General features: G+C 55.0%; 1 protein-coding gene across 1 annotated transcript; it reads right to left on the reverse strand.

Moving 5' to 3' along the window:
- Positions 1-54: 54 nt before the first annotated feature.
- On the reverse strand, positions 55-5,698 carry DUSP4 (dual specificity phosphatase 4). Its single transcript, XM_082759661.1, has 4 exons — positions 5,246-5,698; positions 2,168-2,304; positions 1,798-2,017; positions 55-1,681 (listed from the first exon to the last, which is right to left on the reverse strand). The coding sequence occupies exons 1-4, from the start codon at positions 5,691-5,693 to the stop codon at positions 1,296-1,298; spliced, it is 1,191 nt and encodes a 396-aa protein (XP_082615787.1). The 5' UTR covers positions 5,694-5,698; the 3' UTR covers positions 55-1,295.
- Positions 5,699-15,449: the final 9,751 nt, after the last annotated feature.

Consider the following 15,449-nt stretch of genomic DNA (forward strand, 5'->3'; position numbering starts at 1 on the left):
GTGTTTGCACAAACTGCTGCTGGGGGAGGAGACGCTCCCCGTGGCCTTCAGACAAACCCGCTCCGGACACAGCTGTTGAAAACCATTTTATTATTATTTTCTCCAAACAGTTTTGTTTTCTCCCTCCCTCAGGCAATAAATAAAAAGTTGATTTCTACAAAAAAAAAATAATAATTACAAAATAAAAGGAACAAAACCATACATATGTACACCAGCCACACAGGCAGCTTACGTTGGATTGGGCTGAGGGGGAAAGAGGTAAGGCTACAAATGTGGGTTGAAGACGAGGCATTTTCTGGGCTTGGGCCACAAGCAGAGGTGCACGGGTGACTGAGACCCTACAGCCCAGCTCAGGTGGATGAGTGCTGTGCAAGGAGCCTGGCCTGTGGCATGCACTGGTCACGGAGTGGGAAAATCTTGAAAACAACAGCTGGAGGACAGCAGTCAGAGGAATCAACAGCCTGGGTTGCTGCCCTTACCCCTTCTTTCTCTTGTTTAAACTACAGGAGGCTTGGCAGAATTTGTATGGGAACCAGAGACCCACAGTGGCCAAAAAAAAAAAACAAAAACAAACCAAATCAACAACAAAAACCACGCATCACTTAGCACTGCATCTCCCCTTCCATGCTCTCTTGGAAGACTCTGGACTCCTGGCCGCAGAGGCTGCTCTTCCCCCAGGAATGGGCTCAGACAACGACTCGGGTTGCCTGCTAGCTCTTGCAGTGCCTCTTCAGGCGCTGTCAGAGGTGAGGCTGACCGCAGGCACTCTGCTCTCACTGCTCCTGCTGGCCCCGAAGCCCGGCCTGCAGCAGCAGCGCCTGTTGCTCCAGCTCAGGTAAGCAGCACCTACCCCATGCACCTGCGTCTCCGTGCAAGAAGAGTCCTGGGCAGTAAAAATAATCTGTGCTCCCTTTTCAACCCAGAGGGAAAAGCCAAATAAGGTAGGGGTAGGAATGGGATGGGAAGGGAGGTGTGTTTTTAATACAGCAGAATCAGGATGGAAAGAGATGAAGACCAGGCACTTCAGGAAACCCAGTGTACTTTTTTTTTTTTTTCCTCCCCCAAAACCGCGCCTGGCCAATGTCAGGGTTTGTGGCTCTCACGACTTCCATGCTTTCAGGACATAAAAAGCAATAAAAGATGAGATGAGGTAAGAAATTTCTCTATGAAAAAAAAAGACATCGAGTCCGGGGTGAGTGGCAGTGTCCAGCACTATTGCTTAACCTTACAGGGCTCCCTGCTCGCCCGCCCTCCCCACGCCGCCCCCATCTGCCTGGCTGGCCTCGGACCCTGAGCTAACAGCTGGGGGACATCGTGATGGGGCTGTGCAGGTACGGGAGGCTGCTGGGGGCGGCGTGGACGCCCACGGAGACGGGGAAGCTGAAGACAAACTGGGAGTTGGGGGTGGAGGCAGCCTTGCCCCGCTCCCGCAATGTCCCCGAGGGGCTGGCGGCTTCCACGGCGCAGGAGGTGGCCAACACCTGAGACTCGAACTGCAGCAGCTGCCCCATGAAGCTGAAGTTGGGGGAGATGATGCTGCGGCGCTGCTTGACGAATTCGAAGGCCTCCTCCAGCTTGACGCGCTTCTTCATCATCAGGTAGGCCAGGCAGATGGTGGCCGAGCGGGAGATGCCAGCCTGGCAGTGGACAAGGACCCGGCCGCAGCACTCCTTCACCGAGTCTGCAGGGCAAGAGGGAGACGTGAGGCGGGCACCCCTCCAACGAGCCCAGCCCCTGACCCAAATAGGTGAAAAAACACGGAAAACACGGGCGCAGCAGCTCTGAGCAGGCACTCACCGATGTACTCGATGGCCTCCATGAACCAGGAGCTGATGTCGGCTTTGTGGTTGTCCTCCACGGGGATGCACTTGTACTGGTAGTGCCCCTCGAAGTGGTTGGGGCAGTCGGAGGAGACGTTGAGCAGCGCCGTGATGCCCAGCGCGTCCAGTGTGTCCCGCCGCGCGGCGTGGTGGGCGCTGCCCAGGTAGAGGAAGGGAAGGATTTCCACGGGGCCACCCTGGTGGAGAGGAAAAACGGCAGGTGAGCACGGGGCAGGACACAACGCCGGCTGGGGAAGGGCCGGGAGGCTGAAGCAGGACCCGACTGCAATGAGGGAAGGCAAGCAGGGAGCGGGCAAACCCGCTGCACGTGGGGTTTCTGGACCCACCTGGTCGTGAAGGGGAGTCCCGCAGGAACTGAAGCCCAAATCCAGGGGCTCGGCGCTGCTGAGGGGTGAAATACTGCTCAGGGTCTTGGTTTTGGCACAGAACTCAGGATACTCCGAGGCGAAGCGCTCATAACCCCCTGCAGGAAGAGAGACCAGAGGTGTTAGAGCCGCGCTCACAGCAGGGCAGAGCGGCAGAGCTGGAGCTGAGGCACCTCAGCGCGCCCCTCGCCACCAGATGATGCTGCAGCAATGCACCGTGGCCTCCTGCCCCAGGGTGGGCAGCCGGGCTCCTGGCAGGTAGGGGGGAATCCCTGGAGCCCAGCTATTCCCCTGGGCCACCGCTCTTCAACGCTCCTGGCTGCCCAAATTAGGGTTTATAGGGTTTAGCCCCCTACAGACAGGCATCCTAATCCTCACACCAGGGACAGTGCTCTCGAAGGCAATGGAGAGAGGACTTGCTGCCAGCATCCCGACCTCAGTGGCTTTCCACACCACAGACCGTTCAATTTTCGGCTTTCTCAGACGTGGTAGTTCTGCCACAAAACCCTCCCAAAATCAAGGTTTTCCGCTGTCCCAGCTGAACCCTCCATCCCAGAGCCAGCAGAGCAACAGGCTAGGGGATCACGGGCACCGTCTGGGTATGGCAGCGCTACCACCACAGCACAGCTGCTCTCCAGAGAGAGATGTCCACTGCCTCCTGAGGAGTGCCAGTGAAAGGACAGCTTGCTGCCCCGACCCACCGCCAGGGAGATGAGCAGGGGTGACCCCTGATCTCTCCCTAATGGGCAGGCAAACCAGAGCTGCCACCTGTGGGCTTCCTGGGACAGGGAAACTGCGGTAGCGGCTGCAGATAAACACCTTGGGGGAAATATCCTGCGTTCATTCAAATCAGATCAACAACCCTGACATCCTTGGAGAGTCTGATCTTGAGCCTAAAAAACAAGAAATTGGGTGTTGTACTGTCACCGCAGGGATCTAGCTGGACAAAGCCCCGTGCTCCAGGATAGATGCTGCAGACACCCCCAGCTGCGGGGTCTGGGCTTGCAGATTTGAGCCTGTCAGAGCACGCGTAGCAGGACACATAGACCCTGCCACACCTTCACTCTAAGACTGCATGGCTGGGTGCTCCAAAGACCAGCAGGAACGAGAATATGAGCTCCCAGCTGGATGTAAGCGGATCCAGCAAAGCCACCCAGGAATCCTCTGGCAGCTAGAGACTAATCCAGCACCTCGGTGTCCTTTGTGGCTTCCTTCCCCTCCACCAGGAAGGATTTTGGTCCCTTAAAGCAGCAAAATGCATATACACCACTAAACGTGCACTGACCCACTCCTGTAAGTGGGGCAGTTTGTGGTGGCTGCCTTTCCAGAAACTGACAGTGCTTGGCAGTCCTGTTGGTCAGACTTGGAGGAGCACCCAAAAAACAAGTGTCCATTACAGACACCTTCTCCTGGATCTACCAGATCCCCCTCTCGTGGCCATCACACCATCCCAAGGTGGTTGTGTGGGAAAATGAGTTTCCTCCTTGGATAGGCAACGTGACCCCTTCAACAAGCCAAGGGTTTCTCCTGAACGTTTCTCATCGGACCTAAAGCCCGATTAGTGAGGCACCACGTTCAGCAGCTCCATCCAGCGCTGTGCAGTTCCCTTTGGGCTGTTCCCCGTTATCACCTCTGACCACGAGATGCCCGGCTGTACGTGCAAAAGGGTCTGCAGGCCCCTGCAGGATCCCCTGCCCAGGGACCACACTGTACACGTGTCCATCATCAGACACCTGGCTGGGCTGTTTAACAGGGAGCCCAGCAGAAACCTGGCTTAAATACAACAGGTCTGGGTCTTCTGTGCCCTGAACCCAATAAATTTGCATTTAGACACACACAGTGCTAGGTTAACATGGGTAATACAAAAGCAGAGCAAGCTGGATCATTCGAGTAGTTCCACGTGAGCAAGAGGTTTCAAGTGCTGGGACAGCTTCTAAGAGCCTGTTCCTCAAAACAACATTTTGTTTGCTTTTTCCTTAGAAATACAGGATCAGTAACCCCAAACAACCTCACTCGAGAACAATGGGAGCATCAGAAGCCCTCAACTGACCCAGGCCATTGGTGAAGAACGGCATTTCCTGCCACACGCACAGCTCCCAGCGCTGTGACAGCTCAAGGCAGAGCACCCAGCAGTGCTTTCCCCCCACGAGCACTCGCTGTGCGAGCCCTCCCTCAGCAGGGCACCGTATCGCAGCCTCAGCACAGCTCCTGCTGTTTTTACTGTAGCTGGCACGACAGAAGCGTTAGCTCCTCCATCTATCATCAACCCCCTTAATGGATCTGCTGCTCCGTGCTCACCCCTGCTGTAAGTAAACCGGGGAATAAACTCACTCTCAGGTTGTGATAAAATAAAATAAAATAAAATAAAATAAAATAAAATAAAATAAAATAAAATAAAATAAAATAAAATAAAATAAAATAACACAGAGCTCATCCAGGAACCCAGCTGAGCACCCTCCTCCCCTAAATAATCTTATGGCAACCCTCAGGACCAGCAACTCCAACTGTTCGCAGCGCCTCGTTTAACACATGCTGATGCTGAGAGCATTGAGGAAGAGGGGGGAGAAGCCCCGATTGCTGCTGTAGTGGTGAAAGGAGCACAGAGGCGATACCGGGGGTCTCCCCACTGCAGGGGGGCATTGGCATGCCAGCAGGGTTATGATTTTGGGTGGGTTTTTGTGCGTGTAGGCGCAAGTCCCTTCTCTGTACCACCAAGCCGGGGACGAACTCGCACAAAGAGGGGGCGATCCTCCCTCTTCCACTTGCTGCACCTTGGGCCCACGGATTTTGCCCCTCGCCCCCAGGACCGAGAGCAATCAGCCCTGGGCAGCGCCGAGGGGCTCGCTCAGCCCTGCTGCCTCCCCCTGCGCCCCCCGGGAGCCCCCCACCCCACGGCTGTGCCCCCCAGCCGCCACCCCCGCGGTCCGGGCACCTCGGGGAGCGGGGGCTCGCCCCGGGGACAGGCGGGGGTCAGGAGGCTGAGAAGCTGGGGGGGGCTGAGCGGCGGGACCCCCCCTTTCTCCCCCCTTCCCCCGGTACCTGCGAGCAGGCGGATGTCGGCGCGCGCCGAGTCGCGACGGAGGGCGCGCACCACCAGCGCCACGGTGCTGTCGTCGCGCAGGGCCTCGGCGCGGGGGCTGCGCTCGTCGTAGACCACCACGGCGGCGTACAGCCCGGCCCGCAGCCGCGCCCGCACCTCGCCCTCGGCCGGCAGGATCTGCTCCAGGCTCACGGCCCCCTTGGCCCTCCGCCGCACGATCGTGTTGCAGCGCACGTTGAGCGCCCCGCGGATGTGGCCGGCGCTGTGCGCCAGGAAGGGGCGGCAGTCCAGCACCAGGCACCGCCCGGGGCCACCGGAGGAGCCCCCGGGGCCACCGGAGGAGCCCCCGGGGCCACCTCCGCCGGGCCCGGGGCTCGCCTCGTCGCGGCCCACCAGGCGCCGCAGCGCGCTGCCCTCCATCTCCCGCAGCCCCTCGGTGGCCACCATGCTGGTGGCGGTGGCCCTGTCCCTGTCCCTGTCCCTGTCCCTGTCCCCGTCCCCGCGCCCCCCCGGCGCCTCCGTCCCTTTACTACCCCCCCTGCCCGCCCCGCCCCGCCGTGCGGCGCCGGCCGCATGAATGGACGGGGCGCGCGGGAAGGGGCGGGAGGTGCTGACGTCACCGCCTCCATTCATAAAAAAAAAAAGAAACCCACGACAAGGCGGCTCCGCGCGCCGGCCATCTTCCCGCCCGGGGGCTTTTTTGTGAATGGGGAAGGGCGGCGGGAGGGGAGAGGGCAGGGGGCGGCTCCACGGGAGCCCCGCGTGGACACGGCCATCCCCCGTGGGGACCCCCCAGGGGGCTCGCCCCCTGCTTTGTGCCCCCCCCTTTACGCGCACACCCCGCGGGCACGTGGGCTCACACGTGCGCGCACACAGCACACACACGCACACACGCACACGCACACACACACATGCACACACATGTACACACATGTACACACACGCACACGCTTCTTTGTCCCGTGGCTCTCCTTCATGCCTGGCCTGCCGGCAATGCAGGCGGCACCAACCCTTCCCAAAGCTCCGCAGGAGTTTAGTCCCTCTGACAAAACGCCCGCCGCCGCCACGCTTTTCCTTTGTCAGAGCACGACACCAAAGCCCTCGGCCCCCTGGAAGGCTCTCTGTTTCCATTCCCTACGCGGAGGAGCCCCATACGAGGCTAAAATACAGAAGCGAATTTGCAGCCCCGAAGTGCTGCCCGGAGGACCTTCCCGTAACCAGCACCCCAACACCGCCGGTCATTTAATCCAGAATTCCTCTGTGGGGCTGCTTTCAAAGCAAAGCTTTGCTTCAAAACCCTGCAAAAAAATGTCAGTAGCAGTGCCTGGGTCATTTCCTGAAAACAGGCACTACCAGTCCCTAATGTCTGCTTCAGAGAGCGCCAGAAGGTGCCCCTCTACCACTACATGGACCTGGAAATAGCGACAGAAAGGTTAAGTGTTTATCCAAGCCCATCTGCCCCAGCCATTGCTTTCCACAGAGGGCAGCATTTGAACAGGCGGGCTCAATTCCCCTCCTCTGCGCGCACATTAGCTCTTTATTTGGGTAAGGCGAGGCAACACCTTGCTGTGCATGCCTTCCTGGGAGGGATCCAGCCTACCATGCATGCATAAGGCCTAAAGCTGGTGCCAGTCCTGTGGCCTGGATCTGCCTCTCCCTTACAGCCTGTTCTCTGACCGCTGCCAGGTTCTCCCCTGCATGTGTCAGCCTGCTCCTTGCACTCGTGGCTTTCCTGTGCTGTGCCAACCCTTCTCCAGGAGAGCCAAACCAGGCTGGCTGTGGGGCACACATAGGTGCCCTTTATGTGATACACCCCCTCCATGAACGTATTTGAACCTGTTGCCTAACACAGCAGGGATGGAAGCTTACTCGTAGTTTGCTCTACTCCGACATGAATCAGACACAAGGAAAGAAGAAACCCGTTTCTACTGATGTAAGCCAGACACTGACTTGCCAGCGAGAGGCCAGGGATATGCTTTCTTCCTTCAAGTACAGCTATCAATAAGATCAAAACGCTCAAAATGAGAATGTGATTTCAACCTAATTCAAAATCACACTCTCATACCAATGTGACCTGAACTCAAGTTGGACTGGTGAATGTGTCTCAGGACATTTTACTCGAGAGCTAATGCCCAGATGTGCCTTTTTCTTTGTTCCTCTTGGGGAGATGTCAACCACCCCCATGCGATAAGCTAGACTGCTGTCTTCAGTGCCTTCTGCACTATTAGCTCCTGCTTTGATACTAAAATTGCCTGACCAAGGGCCGGCAATATGTCCTTGGAGCCAGGGCCTGACATCCTAGTTTTTCCTATGTGGACCAAACTGGTCTGAGGTGAGAAAGGGAGCGAACACTGACATTGGTAGAAGAAGAAGGAAGAAATTTGGCTACCTGTCCCTGGCTGTTTTCATGAGCACTGATGGAAGATATTATTTCAGGATGGAGTGTGGATATACATGCATGTGCCCATGCCTCTGATGACTTCCAAGTGCTTCCACATGTTTTTGTTCCACTCCCAGCTGTTCATCTCTTTATGTCTTTAAGGAGGTGGCGGGTTTCCAGCTTGGACTTAGTGGAAGATAAAATGCACCCGGCCAGGCTGCTGGGAATGCCATCGTGCACCTACACCAGGCATCCTCACAGCCGTTCTCCTTGTTGGCCATGTATGGCACTGATGCTATGGTAGTGCACCCAAAGGTAGAGCGTCAAAACCATACCAAGCTGATGTCACCCAGCCAGGATCTACTTCTGTAGGGCTCTCCCTTGCCACAATTGGCTCAACGGGACAACCAAGAGCCATCAGAAAAGCTTGCACGGCAGAAACCACAAGGCAAAAGAGGCAATGCGATTACCTGAGGAAAGGGAGGTGTTGGGGGAGAGAGAAGGCCACACAGCTTCATTTCCTGACTTTGCAGTCTTGGGGAAGTGCGAAAGTTAAAGTTCCTGGCAAATGGCATCTCTGTAATGCAACCTGAAATATATCCTGCTGGAAAACAAACAACAAGAGAGAAGGGGTGGGGTGGGGGAGGAGGGAGAGGGACGAGGAGGGAGCACGAGAGGCATTCATTTCCTTCACAACGGATTCAAAGAATCATCTTTTATAGTGCCCTGGCCAGGAGAGGCAATTGTGGAAGGAGGCTGGAGGGAAATGAATTGTCAGAGAGGCACATATTTGGATGATTAAATGTCAGCGTGTACCTTGAATTAAGGAAAAGGAATTTACACTTCGTCTCACTGTGGAAGTGAAAACCAAATTAGAGCCAGGCTGTAAATTTGCCAGCCAATAGATACCAATTTGCTTGGCTATCTAAATGCCCAGGGAAATGTTGAAACACGATTCCCCCAGGTGGCCAAGGGCTGCTGGGGGTAGCTGCTGAGTCCAGCAAGCCCTCTGGGCTCCTCCTGGCTTTCCTGGCTCTCCTCCCCTGGCTCCTGGCCCCACTGCACACGTGTGGGGTGCTGGCACGCTGCTCCACTCCCTGTGTCTCAGCTCCCCAGCAGATGCGCCTGCCTTGGAGCCACCTGGGCTTGAAGACAGGCTGGTATTTCGTCAAGATGCAGTTTTCCCGAGAGCCTGGCTCCTTCCTTCCTCCTGGTCAGACAATCTGCCAGCTGTATGGAGGAAGCACGGAGCTGTGAGCCTGCTTCGCGGCACAGGCGTGCAGCAGAAGCTGCAGCGTAAGGAAGCTGCCATCGCCCCTCAGCAGCTCCCAGCTGTTAGCTGAAGGGCTGCGTGATTCGTCCCGTTGTGCTCAGAAAGTCTGTGCCACAAAAGAAAGGAGGAATTGAGGTCCTACACCTTGCAAGGCTGTGCTCACCCACAACACCTAGCCCTGCTGGAGTGCAGCAGGGTCATTGCTCCCTTTTGTCCCCGTGCAGCACCTCGCTGTGCTCTTCTCGGCATCTCTCTCACTATTTTTGCATCTCCCCCTCCGTGAAGGGCAGTGCAGCAGTGGAAGAGTTAACAGAGTCACGTTAATACATTCATGCTCTCTTTTTCTTTAGGGCATGCTTGCATATTAATGCAGGGGAATTGCAATGAACCTGTCTAGGGAGGCTAAAGGGAAAATTATGCAATGTCGGATGAGATGGTGGAGGAGGGGATCGTGCTCACTTCCAGGGTTCTCCTCTCCCTCAGCTCCCTCTGGCCGAGCATGAGACAACCTGGAAGTGAGGGGAGTACCTGGACGCAGGTCGTGACTTGGCCCCACCTGCACTGCCTTCCCGTGGGCTTGCTAAGCCCGTGACATGCATGCTTCAAGTCACCCTGGACATGCTTTTATTTTAAACCCAATGCCACAAAGCAGAAAGGCTGGGAGATCTGGGGATGTCCAGCCTGAGGGAGAGAAGGCTCCAGGGTGAGCCCATTGCAGCTTTTAAGTACTTAAAGGGGGCTTATAAAAAGGATGGAGCGCAACTTTTTGCTCGGGCAGATAATGACAGGACAAGGCGGAGTGGTTTTAAATTGAAGGAGGGGAGATTTAGGTTAGATATTAGGAGGAAAACTTAAACTGCAAAGCCCTGAACAACAACCCAAAAGCCTCTGACAGCACGCAAAAAATGCAAGAAGCCCTGCCAAGTCTGCTTTCTCTGCTCTCTGCCTGTGTTCATAATCCCTCCTCCGGTGAACCGCCCTACAGATTTTATCTCACGAAGCAGTGTTCTTGCTCCTGCCCTGCAGTAGGTGAAAGAGTGAGGGTTTATATTCGTGGAGAAATCAGCTGTAAATCAGCCAGGCAGGAGACTAATAACTGGGCTCCTAATCTGTATAGGTGAGGGGATGGAAAAGGAAGGCAAAGGAGCTGCTGAAGGCAAAGGAGCCCTTTCTCAGAAGAGCCATGGGTGCTCCGTACGCTCACATGGCTGCAGCTGGTTTTTGCCTATGCAAAGCTGATTGGGGCAGGACACTCAAATTAGCCAGATGCAAAGTGGTCCAAACCACTTTCTGCTTCTGGTTTGGATCACTCCCCCTCTACCTTGTCTTTTGCCACCGCCTCCTCCCTTCCTGCAAAAGTCAAAGCGACTCAAACCACATCGGGTGAAAAATAAGAGCTCAAATCCGGCAGAGTCAATGAACAGGAGCGGGATTTTAGGAGGATATAGCTACTGCTAGGTGATTAGCTGAGGCTCTTAATTCGGGCTGCATGGGGGTGGGGAGCTCCACATCAGGCCTAATTGCTGTAATTGCCTCCTCAAAATGCCCATGCCCTTTGTTTAGGGTCTGCTTGGTTTGGTGGAAAGGTGCAGGGGGACACACGCTGCGGTGTTTAGGGGCTGGCTGCTGGGGGCTTTTCCAAGGACCAGACAGCGGGTGAGGGCCAGCAGATCTAACATGTCACTCCAGCTCTGGTTGGGCTGGAAATGAAATGCTCACTGCTGGAAATTAAATAATGCTCACTGCTGAACATTTCTACAGTCCTGGTGGACAAGGCCAATCCACACCAGTAAGCTACCTCCTGACACAGGAGCTGGCACAAGCTGTCCTCGACTTTTAGTCATTTTCTGATGCATCCTTCGTGCTGTGCCAGCTGCCAGGACCCATCAGTGCCCTGTGCCCACCTCCTTCTGCTCTCCTGCCTTCTCCAAAAGCCCCGACGCTGGTCACGTTCCTGACATCAGGCTGCACACGGTCTGTATTCATGGTATGATGCCCATGGGTTATCAAACAGCTGGAGAAGCGAGGTGGATAAAACAAGCATTAGGGAAAATCCCAAAATTTCAAGGGCTTCCCTCAGGGATTAAACTGATATTTTCGGCCACAGAATTTGGCATCGCAGCAGAGCCACAGAAGAGCAAGCTGATCCCCTCCTCTCGGTGTGCTGCAAGACAGATTCAGTGCAAGGGACCAGCCTTGGAAATTATTGTGGTGGAAACCAGTAAGGCATGTGGCAGCACTTAATCTTTAACACAACCTGTGACTTTCTGCCTCTAGCGCCCGTTGGATTGATCACGTGTGAAGCCAGAGCTCACTCCCGAAAGCTGGCTGGCCCCAGTTCAGTGTTCAATCACAGGCCTGCAGATCCCAGCAGAGGCCTCCTTTAGGGCCATCTCTGTTTACAAACGGAAAGAGAAACACCTCCCTTAAATCTCCCAGTGTTTGGTTGAGATTTGGGCCTCTACAACAGGGCTGAAGCTGGGCTTTGGGTAATGCTTGTTGCTGGGAAGAAGGAGTTGGAGAAGAGACATTTTTTCTCGTTGGCTTAGGATCAGAAATAAGACGCTGTTATATAAGCGTGGCTGCAGCCTATTTATACATCGTGTCAGACTCGTACAGGCAGACCATGAATGACAAATCTCGCACTAATTCCTACGAATATAAGAGTGGACCAGAGCTGAGCTCTGAAGCAGCAGTGAAAAGGCATGTCGTCGTATGTCAGCAGTAGGTGGGACTCCCCTTCGAACTATACTGAGGGACGGGTGATTTTTGTGCCTCGTAGAGGCACACTGGGTGCACGTGGCTCATCCCTTGCACCCATTTCTGATCCCCAAAGTGCCAGATCACGCGCGGCGTTCACCAGAGGAATGCCTGGCTGCAGGATCCCGTGCGTGCCTAGAGAGGTTCAACACCAGTAGGATAAATGCCTTGAAGCAAAGCTGATTAAGTGTTGTTAGACACAGGGAGACTGCCGAGCCAGAAATGTTCAGAGGGTGCAAGAGCACCCCGAATCCAAATGGCATGCACTGGCCCTGTTTCTGTATGTTCCTCCCTAATATTAATGCTCAATTAATTGTCAAGTTGCTGTCAAGTTGTCTTGGGTCAAAATGGCCAAGCAAAGCTAGCATAGACATGTCTGTGTGGGTCTAACCTGGTGGGCATGGCCCGATCCTTGTCTGGGATCCCCCTCAAGATAATTACAGCCATATATAAAAAGTGGTTTCAAACCCAGAAATGACTCCTGAGGCACAAAGAAGCAGTCATTATAATTGCGACCAGACAAAATCCCAAATCAGGTTCCAGTTTAAAGGCAGGTTGTTCATTTTCCCCATCACCTTCCAGCCTCGGCTCTGCAAGCAATTGGAGACCACTGCTTCTGCCAAGATCCTCTCAGGGTAGCTCTGCTGGCACCCACAGAGACCTGAGCATCCCAGCCATTCATGGGAGGCCATGGCAAGAGGAGAAACTCTGTGGGCCTCCTTTGTGCTCCTGGCTCATCTCCCTTCCCTGCCTCACAGATGCTTTCAGCTCCCGCTGAGCTTTCCACAGAAATCCAGAGGGGACACGTGGCCCTGGCCTGTCACGCCCCGCTGGTCCCCACCAGAGATGAAGCAGCCGTAGGGTCAAGCACGGATGGCCCGGGGGCTCAGATGTGACCGCAGCTGCTGTGGAGATTTCCTCTGCGCCCCCAGCAGAGCCCCGTGGCTGATTCACCTCCTGTCGGAGCACATCAGGCACTGAGTCACCCACAAAATGCGTCAGATCCTCCTGTCTGCGGAGGGCTTCACGGGCTTTGCCCCCAGCACCCCCGCTGGACGGTGAAGCTGGGCCTTCTCCAGGAGGGCACGGGGATGGGAAACCTTTGCTGGCAAGGGTCTGTCCCTGCAGAGGAATGTAAAGCCAGGCTCGACAGCTCTCTCAGACTCCTGTGATTTGCATCTCCTGCCAAAGCATGGCTGGCAAGAGCTTAAGACCCCAAAAATCTCCTTGAGAAGCATTCTCCTTCCGCCCCTTGTTTTGGAACAGGAACGGCAGATACAGTAGGATTTTCTGCTAATCAGATGGCTTCAGTACATGTCCTGGCCAACCCAACAGCACTGGGAGCCCTGAAGGGATGCTTGAGCTCCAACCATAATGTAGGGGTACAAAACGTCCACCTACACTGATGACCTGGTTGCAAATGCGCCTTGCAAACAGCACAGACCAGGGCAGGCGAGCCAGCGCTTCCCAGGTGACTCCTCCGGTCTCAGGCAATTTGTGCCCAGGGGACTTCCTGAGCCGGCACTGGGATCTCTGTCCCCAGCAACCTTCCGTAGATGTTTCCTCCATGAGTAGACCGAGGTGCTTTTTGAACTCATGCAAATGCTCGGCGTCCGCAGCATCCTGCAGCAAGGAGTTCCTCCGCTTCCTGGGGCAAGAGCCACCTCCTCGGGCTGGCTTTGAACTCACCACTTCCTTGCTTTGCTGCTCCTCCGTGCTTCTGGCCTGGAAGAGAAGGGCATTTCATGCCTCTCTCCCTTCAGCTGTGGGAGCAGAAAAATAGCATTTTGCTTGCTGCTTTCTTTGGGAAACTTGCCCTGAATTAACTGACCAGAACAAGGGTTAATTTTGCCAAGTTGGTTCAGAAAAATATTGCCCCTTTTTTTGCAGCCTGTTTGCATTATCACACAAAGGATACATGAACAGCTCTCTACTCAGCTTCCAAAGAGTGCTGCTCACTAATTAATGTAAAATATCACCTAATAATTCTGTCGGCACATCATCTTCTGAGAAAGACGCTGGGTAGCACCACTCTCTTCTCAAGGGATGGAAGCAATTTCTGGAAGTCCTCCCGTGATGTGTGAGCACTCTCCAGGTTGATAATTCTTCAAACCCTGCCATTCTGAGCTCCAGCCTGGTGAGCTCATGGCTTGTAAGACCTAAGACATAACCTGTGCACGTCTGTGCTGGTGGATGTGTGCTGCCAACACACATTCGCTGGTGGATGATGGTAGTAAAGGGAGAAGTGACAAAATGATCACCTCCGAGTGGAAAGAGGAATGAATAGGAAGTCTCTAGCAAGCTTTACGTATCATTTCAAGCTTACATGAAGCAAAATAAACGTGTGAGTCAAGCCATGTGCACACACAGACGTGTATGCATTGCAAATGTCAGTCCTTGGGTGTGTTCTTGCCTGTTTTCAGCATCACTGCCACACACCCCCAGCGCACGGCTCCGGCGACGCAGCCCCAGCCATCTGTTTAGCCAGGACAGCTGGCAGATAGCAGAGGCCAGCGCGAGCAGCCTGCCTCCCTCGGCACCAGGTCCTGCCAGACTTACTCGGGAAGGTGACTTCAGCCAGATGAAAGCCAGGAGGAGGCACTGCGAGGGTGGGCACCAAGGCACCACGCTCCCCCAGCCCTACATCAAAACCCTTCTCTGCTGCCAGGCAGCGTGGTCCCAGGGCAGGAGAAATCCTCAGAAACATCCACTTTCACCCCACATTTTCATTTCAGCAGGGAGAAGCTACAGGAGAGCTGTCCAACCTGGTCCTCCTGGGGGGACTTTCCCTGGGTAGGATATTTTTTTTTCTTGTTTTATTTTAAAAAATGAAACATTAACTCTTTCGGCACCCTTGGTGTGACTACTGCTCAGTGGCTGAGGGAGAGCGCGGTGAGCAGTGGTGCTGAGCACAAGGAAACCCTAACACGGGGAAATGCGAAGGGGAAGAGGAAGGGAGGCCAACAGCAGGGCCCTAGGGGCTCGCCAAAGGTCAGGGCAATGGTGGCAAAGTGCAGGAAGGAGGAAGGAAAAGAAAGGAGGAACCACCAGCCCCCCGGGAAAGGTGTGGAAAACCACATCCTCAGTGCATTTGTCCTGGTGTTGGCTGAGGTAGAGTTAGTTTTCCTCCCAGCAGCTGGTGTGGTGCTGTGTTTTGGGTTTGGGATGAGGACAATGCTGATGTTTAGTTGCTGCAGAGCAGTGCTTACACTAAGCCGAGGACTTTTCTGCCTTTCATACCACCCTGCCGGTGAGGAGCTGGGAGGGGACAGAGCCAGGACAGGAATTTTCTCTCCAATTCTTTCCCTCATCCAAAGGGGATTGGGGTGTGCTGCGTGGTGCTGAGCTGCCTGCAGGGTTAAGCCACAGCAGCGCTGCTCTCAAACAATGCCTTAAGACAACGGCCCAGCAATTTTTCACAGAGGTAGCCCTGAGACCACCACGATGGAAACAGGGGCTCGCAGGATCTTCCCGAGGGAGGGGCAGGCCCATCTGCCAGCATCAGTGATGCCACCAGGAGGCTTCGTTTGAAGGAGGGAAGCCGAAACAATTTACCCAGAAGCAGGGACCTCAGCTGAGTTACCGCCACGCTAAGGGAACCTCATTAATCAGGATTAGTCCTTGGGATCCCCCACTGATGGCAAAGCCATCAGGGTGACTGCAACCCACTGTGGGTCCCTGCGCCCTCCCCATGTGGTGTGCTGGCTTCTGTTCCACTCGAGACTCCTCCTGGGGTTAGGAGCATGGTATAAGATAAAAGAGGAAAGGGAAATCCCTGGCGGAAGGGCTG

The sequence above is a fragment of the Aythya marila genome (assembly GCF_965140915.1).
Source record: "Aythya marila genome assembly, chromosome: 4".
NCBI lineage: Eukaryota > Metazoa > Chordata > Aves > Anseriformes > Anatidae > Aythya > Aythya marila.

Bases quoted from the DNA above. Each gene is read 5' to 3' on its own strand.
- DUSP4 (XM_082759661.1), bottom strand. From the start codon at position 5,693: ATGGTGGCCACCGAGGGGCTGCGGGAGATGGAGGGCAGCGCGCTGCGG. The intron at 2,305-5,245 runs GTACCGGGGGAA...CTCTTCCTGCAG, and splicing joins CGACATCCGCCTGCTCGCAG to GGGGTTATGAGCGCTTCGCC. The intron at 2,018-2,167 runs GTGGGTCCAGAA...CCTCTCCACCAG, and splicing joins GGACTCCCCTTCACGACCAG to GGTGGCCCCGTGGAAATCCT.